The sequence below is a fragment of the Pristiophorus japonicus genome, chromosome 1 (assembly GCF_044704955.1).
Source record: "Pristiophorus japonicus isolate sPriJap1 chromosome 1, sPriJap1.hap1, whole genome shotgun sequence".
NCBI classification, from domain to species: Eukaryota; Metazoa; Chordata; class Chondrichthyes; family Pristiophoridae; genus Pristiophorus; species Pristiophorus japonicus.
The window spans coordinates 230,842,640-230,861,802 of NC_091977.1; the positions used below are offsets into that span (position 1 = coordinate 230,842,640).

At 43.7% G+C, this 19,163-nt stretch overlaps 1 protein-coding gene across 1 annotated transcript in view; it reads right to left on the reverse strand.

The window, feature by feature from the left end:
• Positions 1-5,752: 5,752 nt before the first annotated feature.
• Positions 5,753-19,163, reverse strand: part of svep1 (sushi, von Willebrand factor type A, EGF and pentraxin domain containing 1) — a 420,503-nt gene continuing 407,092 nt past the window's right edge. The window contains exons 45-47 of the mRNA XM_070887865.1: positions 14,369-14,464; positions 13,597-13,690; positions 5,753-6,441 (exon numbers count right to left, since the gene is read on the reverse strand). Of these exons, the coding sequence (XP_070743966.1) occupies positions 6,408-6,441; positions 13,597-13,690; positions 14,369-14,464 (224 nt within the window). The 3' untranslated portion in view covers positions 5,753-6,407. The remainder of the gene's footprint in view (positions 6,442-13,596; positions 13,691-14,368; positions 14,465-19,163) is intronic.

Sequence of the window (19,163 nt, forward strand, 5' to 3'; positions counted from 1 at the left end):
ACAATTATTCTTAACTCACTTGGTGACCATGGTCGATAAATAGGGACCAGAGCCCCCCCAGAGAGTGGACTGGGAAAAAGTCTTACTGGGTATGCAGATGATGATGGCTCCAGGGCACCGGGCCCTTGTCCACGGGTAAGACTTCGTGTGCCACCTGCAGGGCCGTCATGGTATTGATTCCCTTATGACTGATCTATTTTTCCTGCAGCCGCACCTGCATTGTTGGGAGCAGGTGTTACCCCATTTCCCTGTGCTCCGGCCCGTGGATCGTCTCCTCCTTGTTGGCTTGGAGCACCCCCCGGGGGTGGAACATACGGCGGTGGTCGATGGCTGTAGGGAGTCCAATCATCGCCCCATTCCTCATCCTCATCTTTTTCCCAACCCTTAGAGGCACTAGGTGAGTGTGCCTTTGTCTCTTTAGCAACCATAACAGATGGATGTTTGCTATGTCGAGGGCGATTCACCTGCTCTACCCGTTCATCCCCCTGCTTTCTCCCTCTAGTACACTGCTTGCTAACTCTTAGGCTCTTCTCGTGTCATTTCTCAGCTTCACTTTTCCAATCTCCAAACGCCGACCAATTCACTTTTTTTCCCCCTCTTCTACCTGGGTCTCTGTCTATAAGGCATTCTTCTAGACAGGTTATTCTCTCTAATTTAAATGAACCATCGGGTGGAAATGGCCTGTTTTCACCCTTAGTCCATTTTACCCATTCTCTTAGGTGGTCAATTGAAGACTGACTACAATTCTGGAGCATAAAATGGGCTGGGGTCCCTTTTGGTGGTGGTTTACTTGCTCCAGCCCCCATTCTGGATGATTAAGATTTTCCACAGTTTCTGATCTCACAATCCTTTCGGCCAACCGAGTTCTCTACGGCCACTTCTCCTGGCCGTTACGTGGCCTGAAAAGGCTCTTAATTCGAGCTCAGTCTGGGTGTGTGAGATATGTTGGCACGAACCAACCGTAGTTGATCAATCAGTTACTGTTTCTTTTCTTAATCAATCCTTGTTTTGTTTTTTCCCGAATCACAATTTTCCCTAGTGACTCTTCCCGTTTCTCTAATGGCAATGTCGCACAAAGGTATTGCACACAACAGTATAACAAGGACAACTAGGACAAACAATATTCACGCGAGTACACAAATCATAACCTTACACTCTATCTAAACAAATAATCAATTCTCAGTCTGCGTTGTACGCCACTACAGACCGAGTCCTTAACTTATCCTAATAAAACTTATAAAACTGATAAAACTTATGGTTCCATACCTTAACTCTTATCACATAAGAACCTTTGATCATAGAAACATAGAAAATAGGTGCAGGAGCAGGCCATTCAGCCCTTCTAGCCTGCACCGCCGTTCAATGAGTTCATGGCTGAACATGAAACTTCAGTACCCACTTCCTGCTTTCTCGCCATAACCCTTGATCCCCCGAGTAGTAAGGACTTCATCTAACTCCCTTTTGAATATATTTAGTGAATTGGCCTCAACTACTTTCTGTGGTAGAGAATTCCACAGGTTCACCACTCTCTGGGTGAAGAAGTTTCTCCTCATCTCGGTCCTAAATGGCTTACCCCTTATCCTCAGACTGTGACCCCTGGTTCTGGACTTCCCCAACATTGGGAACATTCTTCCTGCATCTAACCTGTCTAAACCCGTCAGAATTTTAAACGTTTCCATGAGGTCCCCTCTCATTCTTCTTAACTCCAGTGAATACAAGCCCAGTTGATCCAGTCTTTCTTGATAGGTCAGTCCCGCCATCCCGGGAATCAGTCTGGTGAATCTTCGCTGCACTCCCTCAATAGCAAGAATGTCCTTCCTCAAGTTAGGAGACCAAAACTGTACACAATACTCCAGGTGTGGCCTCACCAAGGCCCTGTACAACTGTAGCAACACCTCCCTGCCCCTGTATTCAAATCCCCTCGCTATGAAGGCCAACATGCCATTTGCTTTCTTAACCGCCTGCTGTACCTGCATGCCAACCTTCAATGACTGATGTACCATGACACCCAGGTCTCGTTGCACCTCCCCTTTTCCTAATCTGTCACCATTCAGATAATAGTCTGTCTCTCTGTTTTTCTGCGCTTCTCTTTTTTTTCCCTACTCTTATCACATAAGAACCTTTTCCTAATTAAAAACAATAAAACTCTTATCACATAAGAACCTTCGATCGATTAGCGCTTTTTTTTTCTCTAATCTTATCACATAAGAACCTTCAGGAACCTTTTTCGATCGACTAGCGCTGTTTCTACCTTACCTACTGAAACCTTCCCCGGGCTGTTTCGAGATTTTTTTTTTCAGAACCCGTTCTCTTCTGCTTGCAAGCTGAGAAAGAAATGGTTATAAAAAAATAACTTTAGCTTTTAAATGTCGAGTCTTGTAGATTGCAGTACCTCTCCTGTGGACAACAGATTACATATGCGATTCAACAGTGAAGAAACCTTCTTGTGAGCAAAAGGCTCAGCTTGTTTGGCCACTGAAGCCTTTCATTGGAGAGGCACTATGCCTGTATCCGTTTTACTCACAGGACAGAGAGTATGCATCTCGGTGGAACCTCCAAGAAGTAACTGTCGAAATCTCGACCTCCGAAAAGAATGACTCCGACACTTACAGCTCCGGCAGAAGTTTCTTTAATTTACTTGCTAGCAAGGGAAAGGTCACACTCAGTCAAGGGCTAAGTGAACACCTCCCAAATGGTACAGCTTCACAAGATATTTATACAGTAAAACCCAAGTTATGGCCTCTCCCTGTGTATTGGCTCTGTCTCACAGTCAGTGAATACAGATAAAGAGTTAATTACTACATCCTTGACCTGACATGGTTTCCAGATATTTCCTTTTGTCAGGGTTATTAGTTGGCCAGCCGGCCATTACTCCATGAGAGTGTGGTAATGAGCTATTACCTGTCTTGCATTGTGTCAGGATTGTCCAGTTTCCTAGTCAGTTATCTGTTTGCATCAAATGGATGAGGTCTCTACAAGAGATAATGGCTGGTGGTTTGAGTACTTCGAAAAGGGTGGGGTGGCATGGAACTTGTGTCGTATAGACAAAAGGAGAGCACCATGGGGGGGGGGGTACTTGTCTCAGCATGACTTGTCTCCTAGCTATCTGATGGCCATCAGCCATCTCAAACCAGGTTTAGCTGTTTATGCAAGCTGACTGCTTTTATGCAGAAAGTTCTGGAAGGACCAGGACTCCATTTTGTTATATATATATTGCAAAGGGCACACAAATACCGTATGGTATCAGCTTAGATAAAAATACATTTCCACACCACCCTGATCGCCAGGATCATGTCGAGGGCAGGCGGCAACAACAAAGCATGTACACTGTTCATGCAAATTTTTCACACGATATTGAAGGCAATGACCCCGTATTTGTACTCAACTATGGATATGGTCCCAAATGGCTTGCTGGCACTGTCATAGCCAAAGAAGGGAGTAGAGTGTTTCAGGTCAAACTCACAAATGGACTAACTTGCAGAAAGCATTTGGACCAAACCAAACTGCGATTCACAGACTGCCACGAGCAACCTGAAGAGGACGCCACTAACTTCGACCTTCCGACACACACACAAGTGGCAACCAACATCACGGTAGACCACGAAGCTGAACTCATCATCCCCAGCAGCCCAGGAAGGCCAGCTGCGCAGCAGCCCAGCAAAGGCCGAACCAACTCACCTGCACCTGCATTTGTACCGAGACGATCGACCAGGGAGCAGAAAGCTGCAGATTGTCTCACCGTGTCAACAAGTGTACTATTGACTTTGGGAGGGAGTGATGTTATGTATGCAACACTATGTAACCAGCATCCTACCACCACCAGAGAGCGTATCTGTTGGAGTCCCAATGGATCCCAGCATCCCTTGGGAGCACTGTATATAAGCAGGCCTCCCATGCTGTACCAGCATTCTGGAGTTAGAATAAAGAGACTAAGGTCGCACTTACTCACGTCTACAGTACTCAGTCACATTGCTTTATTTAAGACCTAACGCTGCCATCCCGGGAATCAGTCTGGTGAACCTTCGTTGCACTCTCTCAATAGCAAGAATGTCCTTCCTCAGATTAGGAGACCAAAACTGTACACAATATTCAAGGTGTGGCCTCACCAAGGCCCTTTACAACTGCAGTAAGATCTCCCTGCTCCTATACCCAAATCCTCTCGCTATGAAGGCCAACATGCCATTTGCCTTCTTCACCACCTGCTGTACCTGCATGCCAACTTTCAATGAATGATGTACCATGACACCCAGGTCTCATTGCACCTCCCCTTTTCCTAATCTGTCTCAGATTATATTCAGATAATATTCTGCCTTCCTGTTTTTGCCACCAAAGTGGAGAACCTCACATTTATCTACATTATACTGCATCTGCCATGCATTTGCCCACTCACCTAACCTGTCCAAATCACCCTGCAGCCTCTTAGCATCCTCCTCACAGCTCATACTGCCAGCCAGCTTAGTGTCATCTGCAAGCTTGGAGCTATTACATTCAATTCCTTCATCTAAATCATTAATGTATATTGTAAATATCTGGGGTCCCAGCACTGAACCTTACTGTACCCCACTAGTCACTGCCTGCCATTCTGAAAAGGACCCGTTTATTCCTACTCTTTGCTTCCTGTTTGCCAACCAGTTCTCTATCCACAGCAATACATTACCCCAATACCATGTGCTTTCATTTTGCTAATCGCTTGTGTGGGACCTTGTCAAAAGCCTTTTGAAAGTCCAAATACACCACATCCACTGGTTCTCCCTTGTCCACTCTATTAGTTACATCCTCAAAAAATTCTAGAAGATTTGTCAAGCATGATTTCCCTTTCATAAATCCATGCTGACTTGGACCAATCCTGTCACTGCTTTCCAAATGCGCTGCTATTTCATCTTTAATAATTGATTCCAACATTTTCCCCACCACCAATGTCAGGCTAACCGGTCTATAATTACCCGTTTTCTCTCTCCCTCCTTTTTTAAAAAGTGGGGTTACATCAAGAAGCTCGACACCATCCAGGGCAAAGCAGCCCTCTTGATTGGCAGCCCATCCATCACCTTAAACATTCAATCCCTCCATCACCGATGGACTGTGGCTGCAGTGTGTACCATCTACAAGATGCACTGCAGCAACTTGCCATGCCTTCTTTGACAGCACCTCCCAAACCCATCACCTCCACCACCTAGAAGGACAAGGGCAGCAGGCACCTGGGAACACCACCACCTCCACGTTCCCCTCCAAGTTACACACCATCCTGACTTGGAAATGTAGTGCTGTTCCTTCATCACCGCTGGGTCAAAATCCTGCAACTCCCTCCCTAAAGCACTGTGGGAGCACCTTCGCCTCACGGACTGCAACGGTTCCAGAAAGCACCTCACCACCATCTTCTCAAGGGCAATTAAGGATGGGCAATAAATGCTGGCCTTGCCAGATGCCCATATCCCAGAAACGAATACAAAATAAATTTCTGCACTCCTCCAATTCTGGCCTCTTGTGCATCCCCGATTTTCATCGCTCCTCCTTTAAGCTGCTCATTAAAAACCTCCCTCTTTGCCCAAGCTTTTGCTCATCTGTCCTAATATCTCCTTATGTGACCCGTTGTCACATTTTTGTCTGTTAACACTCCTGTGAAGCACCTTGGGATGTTTTTATCACATTAACGGCGCTATATAAATGCAAATTGCTACAGAAAGAAGCTTGGCAGTCGTGTTACCAGGAGAAAGCCTGAAAGAAAGCACAAAATAACCACAGCATTTCCCCTTTTATTGTTTTTATTTGTATTAATTATGTGATGCATGAAAGAAGGTGTTCATACAGACTTTATTTCACTTACTGAATCCATATATACATTTTGTAAAATATTAAATGGCTACTTGTCATGTTATTATCTCTGTTATCTGGAGCTCATTGACATCACTTCAAACAGAGGCAGCCCGGTGCATTATGGTGATGTGTTGCTTTAAGTCATCTTGTTCTCGCATGTGGATCAGAATCAGCTTGGGATATGAGACATGAAAACGTGGCGTATAGGTGACTGCTACTTGCTGTTGCTCAGGCAAGGCAGGAAAAAAATTGTTGGCTTAAAAAAATTAAAAATCCTGAATTAAAATTTTACAACTTTCACTTCCTAAAATAAACCCACTTGACCTGTGGCCCAATCAATAACCTACAGTGTTGATGAATATATGAAAATACAAAACTATGATTCGTCAAAGAGGCTCTCACATTATACAGTATTATTTTTAAATTCTTTTTGCATATGAAAAAATACAGCTTTGTTTTACAGAAATGTATCAAAGTAAAGGTATATCAGGATTTCAAACAGTAAAATGGTATAGTTAAATACCATTGTAGTGTCGTGTTTCCCACTAGTTTGGTTAATGGAGATACTTGAGAATCTTTGCAGGTAATGACTTTGTTTAGGAGAAAGAGAAGTAGGTAGACTTTCTCCTCCTGCATAATAAAAAAAGAAGGAAGCACTGGTTTAGAAACATGGCACATTACAACTTATCACACTCTGATTGTCAGCTGTGGCTCAGTGGGTAGTGCTCTTGCCTCTGAGTCAGAAGGTTGTGGGCTCATAGCTCCACTCCAGAGATTTGAGCACAGAAATCTAGGCTGACACTCCCAGTGCAATACTGAGAGAGCGCTGCACTGTCGGAAGTGCCGTCTTTTGAATGAGATGTTAAGCCAAGTCTACTCTCTGAGATGTATGTAATAGATTCCACGGCACTATTTCAAAGAAGAGCAGGGGAGTTCTTCCCAGTGTCCTGGCCAATATTTATCCCTCAATTAGCATCACAAAAAAAACAAATTATCTGGTTATTATCACATTGTTGTTTGTAGGAGTTTTCTGTGTGCAAATTGGCTGCCGCATTTCCTACATTACAACAGTGACTACACTTCAAAAGTTTTTAATTAGCTGTAACGCGCATTGGGACGTCCTATATAAATGCAAGTTCTTTCTTTTTTCTTGTTCCATCTGTTCATTATTAAGGATTTAAAATCAGCTTGGAAAAGAGGTGAGAGAGAGAGACCATTTAAACAATACAAAAAATGGCCAGTCCTGGAAAAGGGACCAGTGAAAGATAAATTCAGAAAATAGAACTAAAAGAAAGAAAGGCTTGGATTTCTACAGTGCCTTTCAGAACCTCAGGATGTCCCAAAGCGCTTTACAACCAATAAAGTGTAATGTTACAATGTAGGAAATGTGGCAATGAATTTATGCATAGCAAGCTGCTACAAACAGCAATAATGACCATATCATCTATTTTTTTTTCAGTTGTTGATTGAAGGATTGGCTGACACACTGGGAATAACTCTACTGCTCTTCTTTTAAACAGCGCCATGGGATCGTTTACATCCATCTAAGAGGGCAGACCGGACCTCAGTTCAATGTCCCATCTGAAAGACAGCACCTCTGACAGTGCAGCATTCCTTCAGTACTGCACTGTAGATTTTTGTGCTCAAGTCGGATTTGAACCCACAACCATCCGAACTCAGAGGCGAGAATCCTACCCATTGAGCCACGGCTGATACCTGATGCCAGGATGTTCTCTCGCTCACAAAGAAAGAAATCAATAAACACATGTAACGAACAAATAAAAGACATATGGGAGACCCAGAGAATGTGTGAGCAGTTAGAGCCGATGGGGTGGCCTGCACCCCTGGTATTGACTTCTGTCTTTCTTCCACCAGACTCCTGGTTCATTAAAGCCTGCTCCACTTTGCCAGGATTTTCATGCTCCCCCTCCTCCAATTTAGCTAACCTGCTTTAACTATTCAGACATTCTCTGCCTCTTTTATATACATCTCCAATTTCTCTCATCATGCCCCCTTTTTGTCTTATGCTATTTTCACATCTCTCAGTTAAACCATCTTCTGTTCTCCACCTAATCACTTTACAGCTCTTACTTTCCTTGTGTATGTGTTCCCATTCCAACCCCATCTCCCAATCCAGTTCCGTCCCTCTGTTCCTGCTTCTTGATTGAATTTTTCAGGAGGTAACCAGGAGGGTCGATGAGGGTAGTGCACATGATGTAGTGTATTTGGATTTTAGCAAAGCTTTTGATAAGGTCCCACATGGCAGACTGGTCATGAAAGTAAAAACCCATGGCATCCAGGGCAAAGTGGCAAGTTGGATCCAAAATTGGCTCAGAGGCAGGAAGCAAAGGGTAATGGTTGATGGGTGTTTTTGTGGCTGGAAGGCTGTTTCAAATGGGGTTCTGCAGGGCTCAATGCTGGGTCTCTTGCTTTTTGTGGTACATATCAATGACTTGGACTTAAATGTAGAAGGTATGATTAAGAAGTTTTCAGATGACACTAAAATAGGCTGTGTGGTTGATAATGAAGAACAGTGGCAAATGGAATTCAATCCAGATTAAGTGTGAAGTAATTCATTTGGGGAGGGCTAACAAGGCAAGGGAATATACATTAAATGGTATGACACTAAAAAGTGTAGAGGAACAAAGGGACCTTGGAGTGCAGATTCACAGATCCCTGAAGGTAGCAGGCCAGGTAGATAAGGTGGTTAAGAAGGCATACGGAATGCTTGCCTTTATTAGTCGAGGCATAGAATACAAGAGCAGGGAGGTTATGCTTGAACTGTATAAAACACTGGTTAGGCCACAGCTGGAGTACTGTATGCAGTTCTGGTCACCACATTACAGGAAGGACGTGATTGCACTGGAGAGGGTACAGAGGAGATTTACGAGGATGTTGTCGGGAGTGGATAATTTTGGCTCTGAGGACAGATTGGATAGGCTGGGTTTGTTTTCCTTGAAACAGAGGAGGCTGAGGGGAGACCTCATTGAGGTGTATAAAATTATGAGGGACCTAGATATAGTGGATAGATAGGGCATATTTCCCTTAGCAGAAGGGTCAACAACTAGGGGGCATAAATTTAAAGTAATTGGTAGAAGGTTTAGAGGGGATTTGAGGGGAAATTTCTTCATGCAGAGGGTTGTGGGGGTCTGGAACTCCATATAAGGCATATGGAATACTTGTCTTTATTAGTCGAGGCATGGAATATAAGAGCAAGGAGGTTATGCTTGAACTGTATAAAACACTGGTTAGGCCGCAGCTGGAGTACTGTGTGCAGTTCTAGTCATCACATTACAGGAAAGATGTAATTGCACTGGAAAGGGTGCAGAGGAGATTTACAAGAATGTTGCCTGGACTGGAGAATTTTGGCTATGAGGAAAGATTGGAGATGCTAGGTCTGTTTTCTTTGGTACAGAGGAAGCTATGGGAAGACCTGATTGAGGTGTATACAATTATGAATGGCCTGGATAGAGTGGATAGGAAGGACCTGTTTACTTGGCAGAGGGGTCAACAATCAAGGGTCATTGATTTAAAGTAATTGAGGGGAGGTTTAGAGGAGATATGAGGAGAAATTTCTTCACCCAGAGGATGGTAGGGTCTGGCGCTCACTGTCTGAAAGGGTGGTAGAGGCAGAAACCCTCACCACATTTAAAAAATACTTGGGTATGCACTTAAAGTGCCATAACCTACTGGGTTACAGACCAAGAGCTGGAAAGTGAGATTAGGCTGGATAGCTCTTGGTCGGCTGGCACAGGCACAATGGGCCGAAATGGCCTCCTCCCATGCTGTAAATTTCTATGATTCTATGGTTCTATGAATCTAAACTGCTCATCTGTAATATCTTCCAATTCTGATGCAGGCCCGGGCATGAAACATCAACATTTCTCCTGTTTTTTTACAGATGCTGCCTGACTTGTTGAGGCATTGCAGTATTGCCTGTTCTGGGTACAATAACAGAGTCAGGAACGCCAACTCTGGGTGGGCGTATTCCTGGAGATTTCACCACGCCTCCAAGTGCAATGCGTCCACACTCTCGTCCCTGGTCCATCCTCTCGACCCATTGCCTTCCCATGGCCAATTGGAAAGGGAACAGAGTCTTTGGCCTTGATATTAGGCCCCCTCAGGATGGGTGGGAGATGGTTGCTGGGGGAGTTGAAGATTTAAATACGGGGATGCGTCCCCAACACACCGCGCACACACCTTTCTTATGACGGCGGGTTCATGGCTTGCAAGTGTCCTGCCATGAAGAGGCGGGACACTTCATTAACATATTTAAATCCGAGTCCCACACTGTGATTGGGAGCCCGATTGAAAATTCACTGCTGCTGCACGCGTTTCCCAGGGGTTGGGAAAACCCAGCAGTGAAAGGGAGTCAGGAGCTGCCGGCTCCACGAGCTAAGTGCCTCTTCCAGCACTTCTTGTGGGCCAGGAGGAGCAGGAGTGCTTGCCCACCCACTGCCTCCCTCTACCCCCACACTGCCCCTGGCCCCATTAGGAAGCCTTCGGCCTCCGCTCTGGTGGTCACGGCCCCTCCCCGGCTCCTCGATATTCCATTGCTGACTCTTCCGCCTCACCCTCCCGACTGCCGGCTCCGTCCCCAAGACTGCGGCCTCCTGCTGCTGATTGTCCCTCCCGCCCGCTGGCCACACTGTCAATCTGTCCGGCTGCTGGTCAGGAAAGGGAACAAATAAAATGATAATGAGGTCCTGCCATTAAGTTCGACAGGACTGCAGCGCCCACAGACTTGTTGGGTTCTTCGGCTGTTTTCAACCTCACCCGCACTCCCCCCGTAAATATCGGGGCTTTCGGTACCCAACGGGATTCATCTTGACTGGCCAAGAAACAGACTTTCTTCTCCCCCCCCCCCCAACTGTGATATTTTTATCACTAATAAATGAAAATGTTCAGAGGAAAGGAATTTTTTTTAATGCTGTGACTTTTCTCCTGGGTGTTGCTCGCAGCGGAGTCCAGGAGATTAATCTTTAATTGCTGGAGATTCCAGGGCAAGCAGACTCTATTATAGAATCACTCAACCAGGTATGTGCTGCATTTGGGCCGACAACCGTCGATTCTTTGTGGCTCGATGAGCTAAACTGAAGCAAATGGACCTTCCTGATCCATATCTACCTTGAGTTTTACATGCAGTGTTACTGGTGTGCAGCAGTATCAGGTGTATGTGCCTTTGATTCAAACTAAAGCTATGCTTGGATATTTTTGGCACGCCCTTTTCAGAGACGGGAAACTGAGCCCTGAATAATCTGCTCATGTTTCAAGAATTTGAGCTTGTATTTCCAGGGGTGCTTTTACAATTGCGTTTCATCATAGTGGGTGGATTAAGGTGGAGCTGCGGCATACAACAGAGCTGTGTCATCATCATCATGGCGGTCCCTTGAACGAGGATGATTTGCTTCCACATGAATTCACAGATGTTTCAATGAAGGACCCGATGTCATTGCTGCCTCGCAGATATTTTCCACGGCAGGTGTTACGTTTTGTAACTATGGCCCAACCAAACACATTACCCTGCGACCCCCTTCCCCACCGCCCCGCCCTTCAGCTGGAGAAAAAATGTTTGGTATCAAAAGCTGACGAGTTTACAGGCAAAATGCTTCAAGGAGGAAGAATGTTTGTGAGTCTACACTCTGTTTAACGTATTCCCCACTGTCTATTCAAAAAATATCGATTCAAACGGGTCAAATTTTATTTTTAACCTTGCCACCAAAATAGCATTCAAGCCGAGAAGATGAGGGGAAAATTCACAAAAACATTTAACATAAGGCTGTAAATAAAAGGTAGTAAAAGGGAAAGATCACTGCCGCAGAGAATGGAGGACAAAAGATTTAGAGAGTAATTCAAATGTGAGGTATTTATGCTGCGGGCCAACAATGGAGGCACCTCAGGATGGCTGCAAGGTTACTGCATTCAAAAGTCTTAAAGAGACCATATTCCTTTAATTGACATGACTGAACCAATTGGGAACTTCAACTTTGATGGTCAACTTTGGTAAAGAGCATTCGTCTGGGCTGCTAGCTGTGGCTAAGTGAGGGAGGCTCAAAACTACATGAACATTTTAGCCAAAACCTGATAAAGTTTGTTTAGAAGTGCAAGGTTAGATTTCCCAAGTCTGTTATGTCCACCAGTTCTCCCCAGTGACCTGGGGCCAATATTGATCCCTTTACCAACATCACTAAAAACAGATTATCTGGTCATTTATCTCATTGCTGTTTGTGGGAGCTTGCTGTGTGCAAATTGGCTGCTGTGTTTCCCCACACTACTCTTGGAGTGATTGAGGCAAATAGCATAGATGCAATTAAGGGAAACCGACATAAGCACATGAGGGAGAAAGGAATAGAAGGATATGCTGATAGGGTGAGATGAAGTAGGGAGTGAGGAGGCTTGTGCAGAGCATAAAACAATGGCATAAACCAGTTGGGCTGAATGGCCTGTTTCTGTGCTGTAAATTTTGTGTAATTCTATGAACCTACAACAGCAACTACAGTTCAAAAGTAATTCATTGGCTGTAAAGTGCTTTGGGCCGATCTGAAGTCTTGAAAGGCGCTATATAAATGCAACTTCTGTCTTTCATTCTTTATTGAGTTGGCACTGCAAGTGATCAAAATCATTGACTGTGCTCTGGGGTTCCCTTTCCGTGCTGCATTGTAGTCCTATATGGAGGGTGTGGTAAAGAGGGCCACCGCGCTTGTCATCTCTCATTCAGCACCAACACCACTTTGACAGCCATCAAACATGGGTTATGAGTACAGTGCTGCTCCATTATTTGGTCACAGACTCAAGTTCATGCCTCCAGATTTATGGTGCCAGCTTTGTCAGTCACGTGTGCTTTTTCTTAAACGTCAAACAGTCCTTGGTTAAAAAAAAAAGCCTGAATCGCCAGCCAAGATGAGCACAATTTCACTTTTTAAGTGGCATAATTCTTTCAAATTGACCCATCATCACTGGAGAAGGTGCAAAAATAATAAAGGGAGCTAGGATATCGGGGCTGAGGGCAGAAGGGATAGGTTAAGATCGAGGCCTTGATGTTTGTTGAGCTTCATTTAGGATGCAAGGGTTGTCCTATGAGGAGGGATTGAGTAGAATGGGCCTATATTCTCTGGAGTTTAGTAGAATGAGAGGTGATCTCATTTAAATGTATAAAATTTTTACAGGGCTTGACAGGATAGATGCTGAGACGCTGTTTCTCCTGCCTGGAAAGTCTAGAACTGGGGGCATAGTCTCAGGATAAGGGGTCAGCCATTTAGGACTGAGATGAGGAGGAATTTCTTCACATAGAGGGCTGTGAATCTTTGGAATTCTCTCCCCGGGGGGCTGTGGATGCTCAGTCGTTGAGTATATTCAAGACTGAGATTGATAGATTCGTGGGCACTAAGGGAATCAAGGGATATGGAGGGCAAGCGGGAAAGTGGAGTTGAGGTAGACGATCAACCATGATCTTGTTGAATGGCGGAGCAGGCTCAATGGGCCATATGGTCTACTCCTACTCCCATTTTTTATGCTCCCTTGAAGACTGGGAAGATCGGAGACAGAAATGCCTGAAGAGGGACATTGGCAGATTACCTATTTGCCCCCTCAATCATGGAAGGGGTACGGCATGGGGAGACCTGTAAGAGATGACGAATTGAAAGATTTCATAATCACAAAAAGAACCTATTTGACTTCTTTTTAACAGTTCGACATTCTACAGTCATAATCTTATCCTCCAGCCAATTTTCAAATGTAATTATTTTTTTAAACTAGGACATGAAAGATTAAAATGAGTGGACTCACCTGGAGCAGTCATTGCCACTCCAACTAGGCAGGCAGTGACACCGATTGGGTCGAACGCATGTGCCACCATTTAAGCAGGGTGTCTGACACACAGCTGAATAGTGGACAGAAATGATATCAGTTAAATTAGACTAACAAAACATTCAGCAGTTCACAGGCTAGTTCTGTGTTTTTATGTACAGGCTACACCCCCATTAAAACATCCCAATTGAACAAGCAACTGATACCGTCTAATCAATCATAGTTTACTAGCAGTTTAGACACATGGATAAGCCTCTGAGTTGACCTGAACATATCTTCACAAAATAAAGCATGAGTGTTAAATAACCAGTTTCTAAAACCTGCCTGACTCATGAACAAGTTAAAAGCACATGGGAATGTTAAGGGCAGATTTAACAGAGGTCTTCAAAATGACGAGGGGTTTTAATAGAGTAAATAGGGAGAAACTGTTTCCACTGGAAGGAGGATCGGTAATCAGAGGACATGAATTTAAGGCAATTGGCAAAAAAGCCAATGGGGAGATGAAGACAAATATTTTTACACAGTGAGTTATGATGATCTGAAATATATTGCTTGAAAGGGTGGTGGAAGCAGATTCAATAATGACTTTCGAAAGGGGGTGGACGGGTTGGGTGGTGGGAGTGGGATTAATTGGATAGATCTGTTAAAGAGCCGGCACGGGCATGATGGGCCAAATGACCTCCTTCAGTGATGTAAGCTTAATTTCAGATTCATTTGAAATGTGACGGATTAGAGCCTAAAGCAATCTTACCACGATGGCACCGTGAGCCAGTCCATCCTGAAGGGCAGTCACACTTGTATGGTGCTATACAGAGGCCTCCATTCAAACATGGCAGTATGCAGATCGCTGGGGTAAAGATAATAAAGACATAGTTCACATAAAGAACATACAGAATATGTTCCCAACAGCACAGGACATCCCCCTTTTCATCCTGAACTCTTTTGTTCGAAACTAATAAATAAAAATGATTAACTATTTGGACGTTTCATTATTTCAAGCATTGGTTGACTGACTGGCAGTGAATAGATACGAGGTTAGTGCTAATTGAATATTTTCAGATTCTCGAGACTACTTGAAAGACTCCAAGCTAAAGAAAATGCTACATTATTGTTGGCTGCCTCAGGAATGTGATGCAGGTTTGGCCTGAATCTAACCGTAAATTGACGTTAAACACTAAGGAGACAAAATTGCCCAACGCCTCGTTTGGGGGTGGTAACCTTCTGGGCCCAAGACTTTTACCATCCAGACCGAAAGTTCCGCCCCAGCATGCAATTGGGCTTTGCGTCCCTCAAACGAGACTGAACACTGTTTCAGGCACTTCATCTCGTTGGAAAGGTGTTCCTGTGGTGTCAGCGTGGTGCTGAGTTCACGCCGTGCTGAAGAGGTCAGCACCACGCGGAAGTTCTGTGTAGCGCTAACATAGAAACATAGAAACATAGAAAATAGGAGCAGTAGGCCATTCGGCCCTTCGAGTCTGCACCGCCATTCAATATGATCATGGCTGATCCTCTATCTCAACACCATATTCCCGCTTTTTCCCCATACCTCTTGATGCCTTTTGTGTCCAGAAATCTGTCTATCTCCCTCTTAAATATATTCGGTGACTTGGCCTCCACAGCCTTCTGTGGTAGAGAATTCCATAGGTTCACCACCCTCTGAGTGAAAACATTTCTCCTCATCTCGGTCCTAAATTTCCTACCCCGTATCGTGAGACTGTGACCCCTTGTTCTAGACTTCCCAGCCAGGGGAAACATTCTCCCCGCATCCAGTCTATCAAACCCAGTCAGAATTTTATACGTTTCAATGAGATCCCCTCTCATTCTTCTAAACTCTAGTGAATACAGGCCTAGTCGACCCAATCTCTCCTCATACGACAGTCCTGTCATCCCAGGAAATCAGTCTTGTGAACCTTCACTGCACTTCCTCCATGGCAAGTATATCCTTTCTTAGGTAAGGAGACCAAAACTGCATAAAATACTCCAGGTGCGGTCTCACCAAGGCCCTGTATAACTGTAGTAAGACATCCTTGCTCCTGTACTCAATTCCTCTTGCAATGAAGACCAACATACCATTTGTCTTCCTAACTGCTTGCTGTACCTGCATGTTTGCTTTCAATGACTGGTGTACAAGGACACCCAGGTCCTTCTGTACATCGACACTTCCCAAGCCAGCATCATTTAAATAATACTTTGTCCTTATATTTTTCCTACCAAAGTGGATAACTTCACATTTATCCACGTTATACTGCATCTGCCATGTGTTTGCCCACTCACTCAAACTATCTAAATCACTTTGCAGCGTCTTTGCATCCTCCTCACAACTCACAATCCCACCTAGTTTTGTGTCATCAGCAAACTTGGAAATATTACATCTGGTTCCCTCATCTAAATCATTTATATATATATATTGTGAATAATTGGGGCCCAAGCACTAATCCTTGTGGTACCCCACTAGTCACTGCCCGCCACCCATTTATTCCTACTCTCTGTTTTCTCTCAGTTAACCAATTTTTAATCCATTCCAATACATTATCCCCAATCCTATGTGCTTTAATTTTGCACACTAACCTCTTATGTGGGACTTTATCAAAGGCCTTCTGAAAATCCAAATACACTACATCCACTGGTTCTCCCTTATCTAGTCTATCAGTTACATCCTCAAAAAACTCCAGTAGGTTTGTCAAACATGATTTTCCTTTCATAAATCCATGTTGACTTTGTTTAATCCCGTTGATATTATCTAAGTGTGCCATTATCACATCCTTTATAATAGACTCCAGCATTTTCCCTACTACTGATGTTAGGCTAACCGGTCTGTAGTTCCCTGTTTTCTCTCTTCCTCCTTTTTTAAATAGTGGGGTTACATTTGCCACCCTCCAATCTGCAAGAACTGTTCCATAATCTATAGAATTTTGGAAGATGACAACCAATGCATCTACTATTTTCAGTGCTACCTCTTTTAGTACTCTGGGATGCAGATCATCAGGCCCTGGGGATTCATCTGCCTTCAGTCCCATTAGTTTCTCCAGCACTATTTTCTTACTAATAATCGTGTCCTTTAATTCCTCTTGCTCACTAGACCCTTGGTTCCCTAGCATCTCTGGGACATTATTTGTGTCCTCTTCCATGAAGATAGAACTGAAGTATTTATTTAATTGTTCTGCCATTTCCTTGTCCCCCACTACAAATTCTCCTGTTTCTGTCTGTAAAGGACCTACATTTGTCTTCACTAATCTTTTTCTTTTTACGTACTTGTAGAAACTTTTGCAGTCAGTTTTTATGTTCCTTGCAAGTTTACTCTCATACTTTATTCTCCCCCTCTTAATCTCTTGGTCCTTTTTTGCTGAATTCTAAACTGCTCCCAATTCTCAGGCTTGCTACTTTTTCTGGCAACTTTGTTTAACTCCCCTTTGGATCTAATACTATCCTTAATTTCTTTTGTTAGCCATGGTTGGGTCACTTTTCCTTTTGTGCTTTTACACCAGAAGGGAATGTATAACTGTTGCAATTCATGCACTCGTCCCTTAAATATTAGCCATTACCTATCCACCGTCATGTCTTTTAATGAATCTTCCCAATCATAGCTAATTCATTCCTTATACCTTCGCAGTTTCCTTTGTTTAGATGTAGGACCCTAGTTTCGGATTGGACTATCACTTTCCATCTTAACAAAGAATTCAATCATGTTATGGTCACTCTTCCCTGAAGGACCCCACACAACAAGACTGTTAATTAACCCCTTCTCATTACACAATACCTAATCTAGAATAGCCTGCTCCCGAGTAGGCTCCTCAACACACTGGTCTAAAAAAAACATCTTGTACACACTCCCGTTGATATTATCTAAGTGTGCCGTTATCACATCCTTTATATAATAGACTCCAGCATTTTCCCTACTACTGATGTCAGGCTAACCGGTCTGTAGTTCCCCATTTTCTCTCGCCGTCCTTTTTTAAATAGTGGGGTTAAATTTGCCACCCTCCTATCTTCAGGAACTGTTCCATAATCTATAGAATTTTGGAAGATGACAACCAATGCCTCTACTATTTCCATGGCTACCTCTTTTAGTACTTTGGAATGCAGATCATCAGGCCCTGGGGATTCATCTGCCTTCAGTTCCATTAGTTTCTCCAGCACTATTTTCTTACTAATAATAATTTCCTTTCTTTCCTCTTGCTCTCTAGAACCTTGGTTCCCTAGCATCTCTGGGACATTATTTGTGTCCTCTTCCATGAAGACAGAACCGAAGTAGTTATTTAATTGCTCTGCCATTTTCTTGTTCCCCATTACAAATTCTCCCATTTCGGTCTGTAAAGGACTTATACTTGTCTTCACTAATTGTAGAAAAATTAATCAGAGGGAAATTAATCAAGTAAAGTTAAAACCATAAGCAAGGTTCACAGTAAAGACAGAAAAGACATGTGTTGCTGAACTCGACACTCTGAGAACAGAATGCTGTGGCACCTCTGCACTCATTAATTGGTTTGCTGTTATCAAGGCTAGAACAAAGAGCAAAGCATATAGAGACAGGATGAATTCTCCTTAGAAAGGGTCATAGCTGAGGTCAAAGAACTCTCAAGAAGATAGTATCTGGCATTTGCCTGAGTATAAACAGCATATAGTAGTAAAACCAAGGCAAATGGTTGGGAATGCAGACAGTAATTGTAGAAAAAACAAACTGCAGAGGCTAGCTAGGAATCACATAGCGTGATACGAGATAACAGGAGACCTAGACTGATTGAGGACAATCTAGCTGTGTTTGTTAAACCTATTCAAGGATGAAAGAATCACACAAAACAAATGGGTTTGGAGGAGCTCACAGAAATGATGTAGCGCATGACTAATCAGATGAGGGGCACAGAACGAAATTGCTGGAATTGTATGTATCAATGATATCACTGTAATTGTATTGACCAATGTAATCATAGTAGATAGGCGAGGACTCGTGACACGTTAAGGGAAACAACCAATGGAACACTTCTGCATGTAGCTTCTGATTTTGTATGTATTTTGACTGTATTTTGAATGTATAAAAATAGCAGCCTGGGGTTGCTCACAGTGAGTGGTGAGGGTTAATTCCAGTACAGGACTGGTGCGAACCATCTCTCCCTTGACTGGTCAAGTAAAAATAAATTATTCTTTTCTTCAAAACAGGCTTGTGTCGAGTATCTTTGTAATACTCCACATCACCAATCTTTTTCTTTTTACGCACTTGTAGAAGCTTTTGCCGTCGGTTTTTATGTTCCTTGCAAATTTACTCTCATTATTTTTCCCCTTTTAATCAATCTCTTGGTCCTTTTTTGCTGAATTCTAAACTGCTCCCACTCCTCAGGCTTGTTATTTTTTCTGGCAACTTTGTATAACTCCTCTTTGGATCTAATACTATCCTTAATTTCTTTTGTTAACCATGGTTGGGCCACTTTTCCTTTTGTGTTTTACAGGGGGCATACATGCTACAACTTCCCTCCCCTTCAGATAAAAGGGAGGGCCGCTGCGCGCTCTGCAGGCCCTTTGGAGACTGCCACTGGGCCACCAGGGATGCGCTC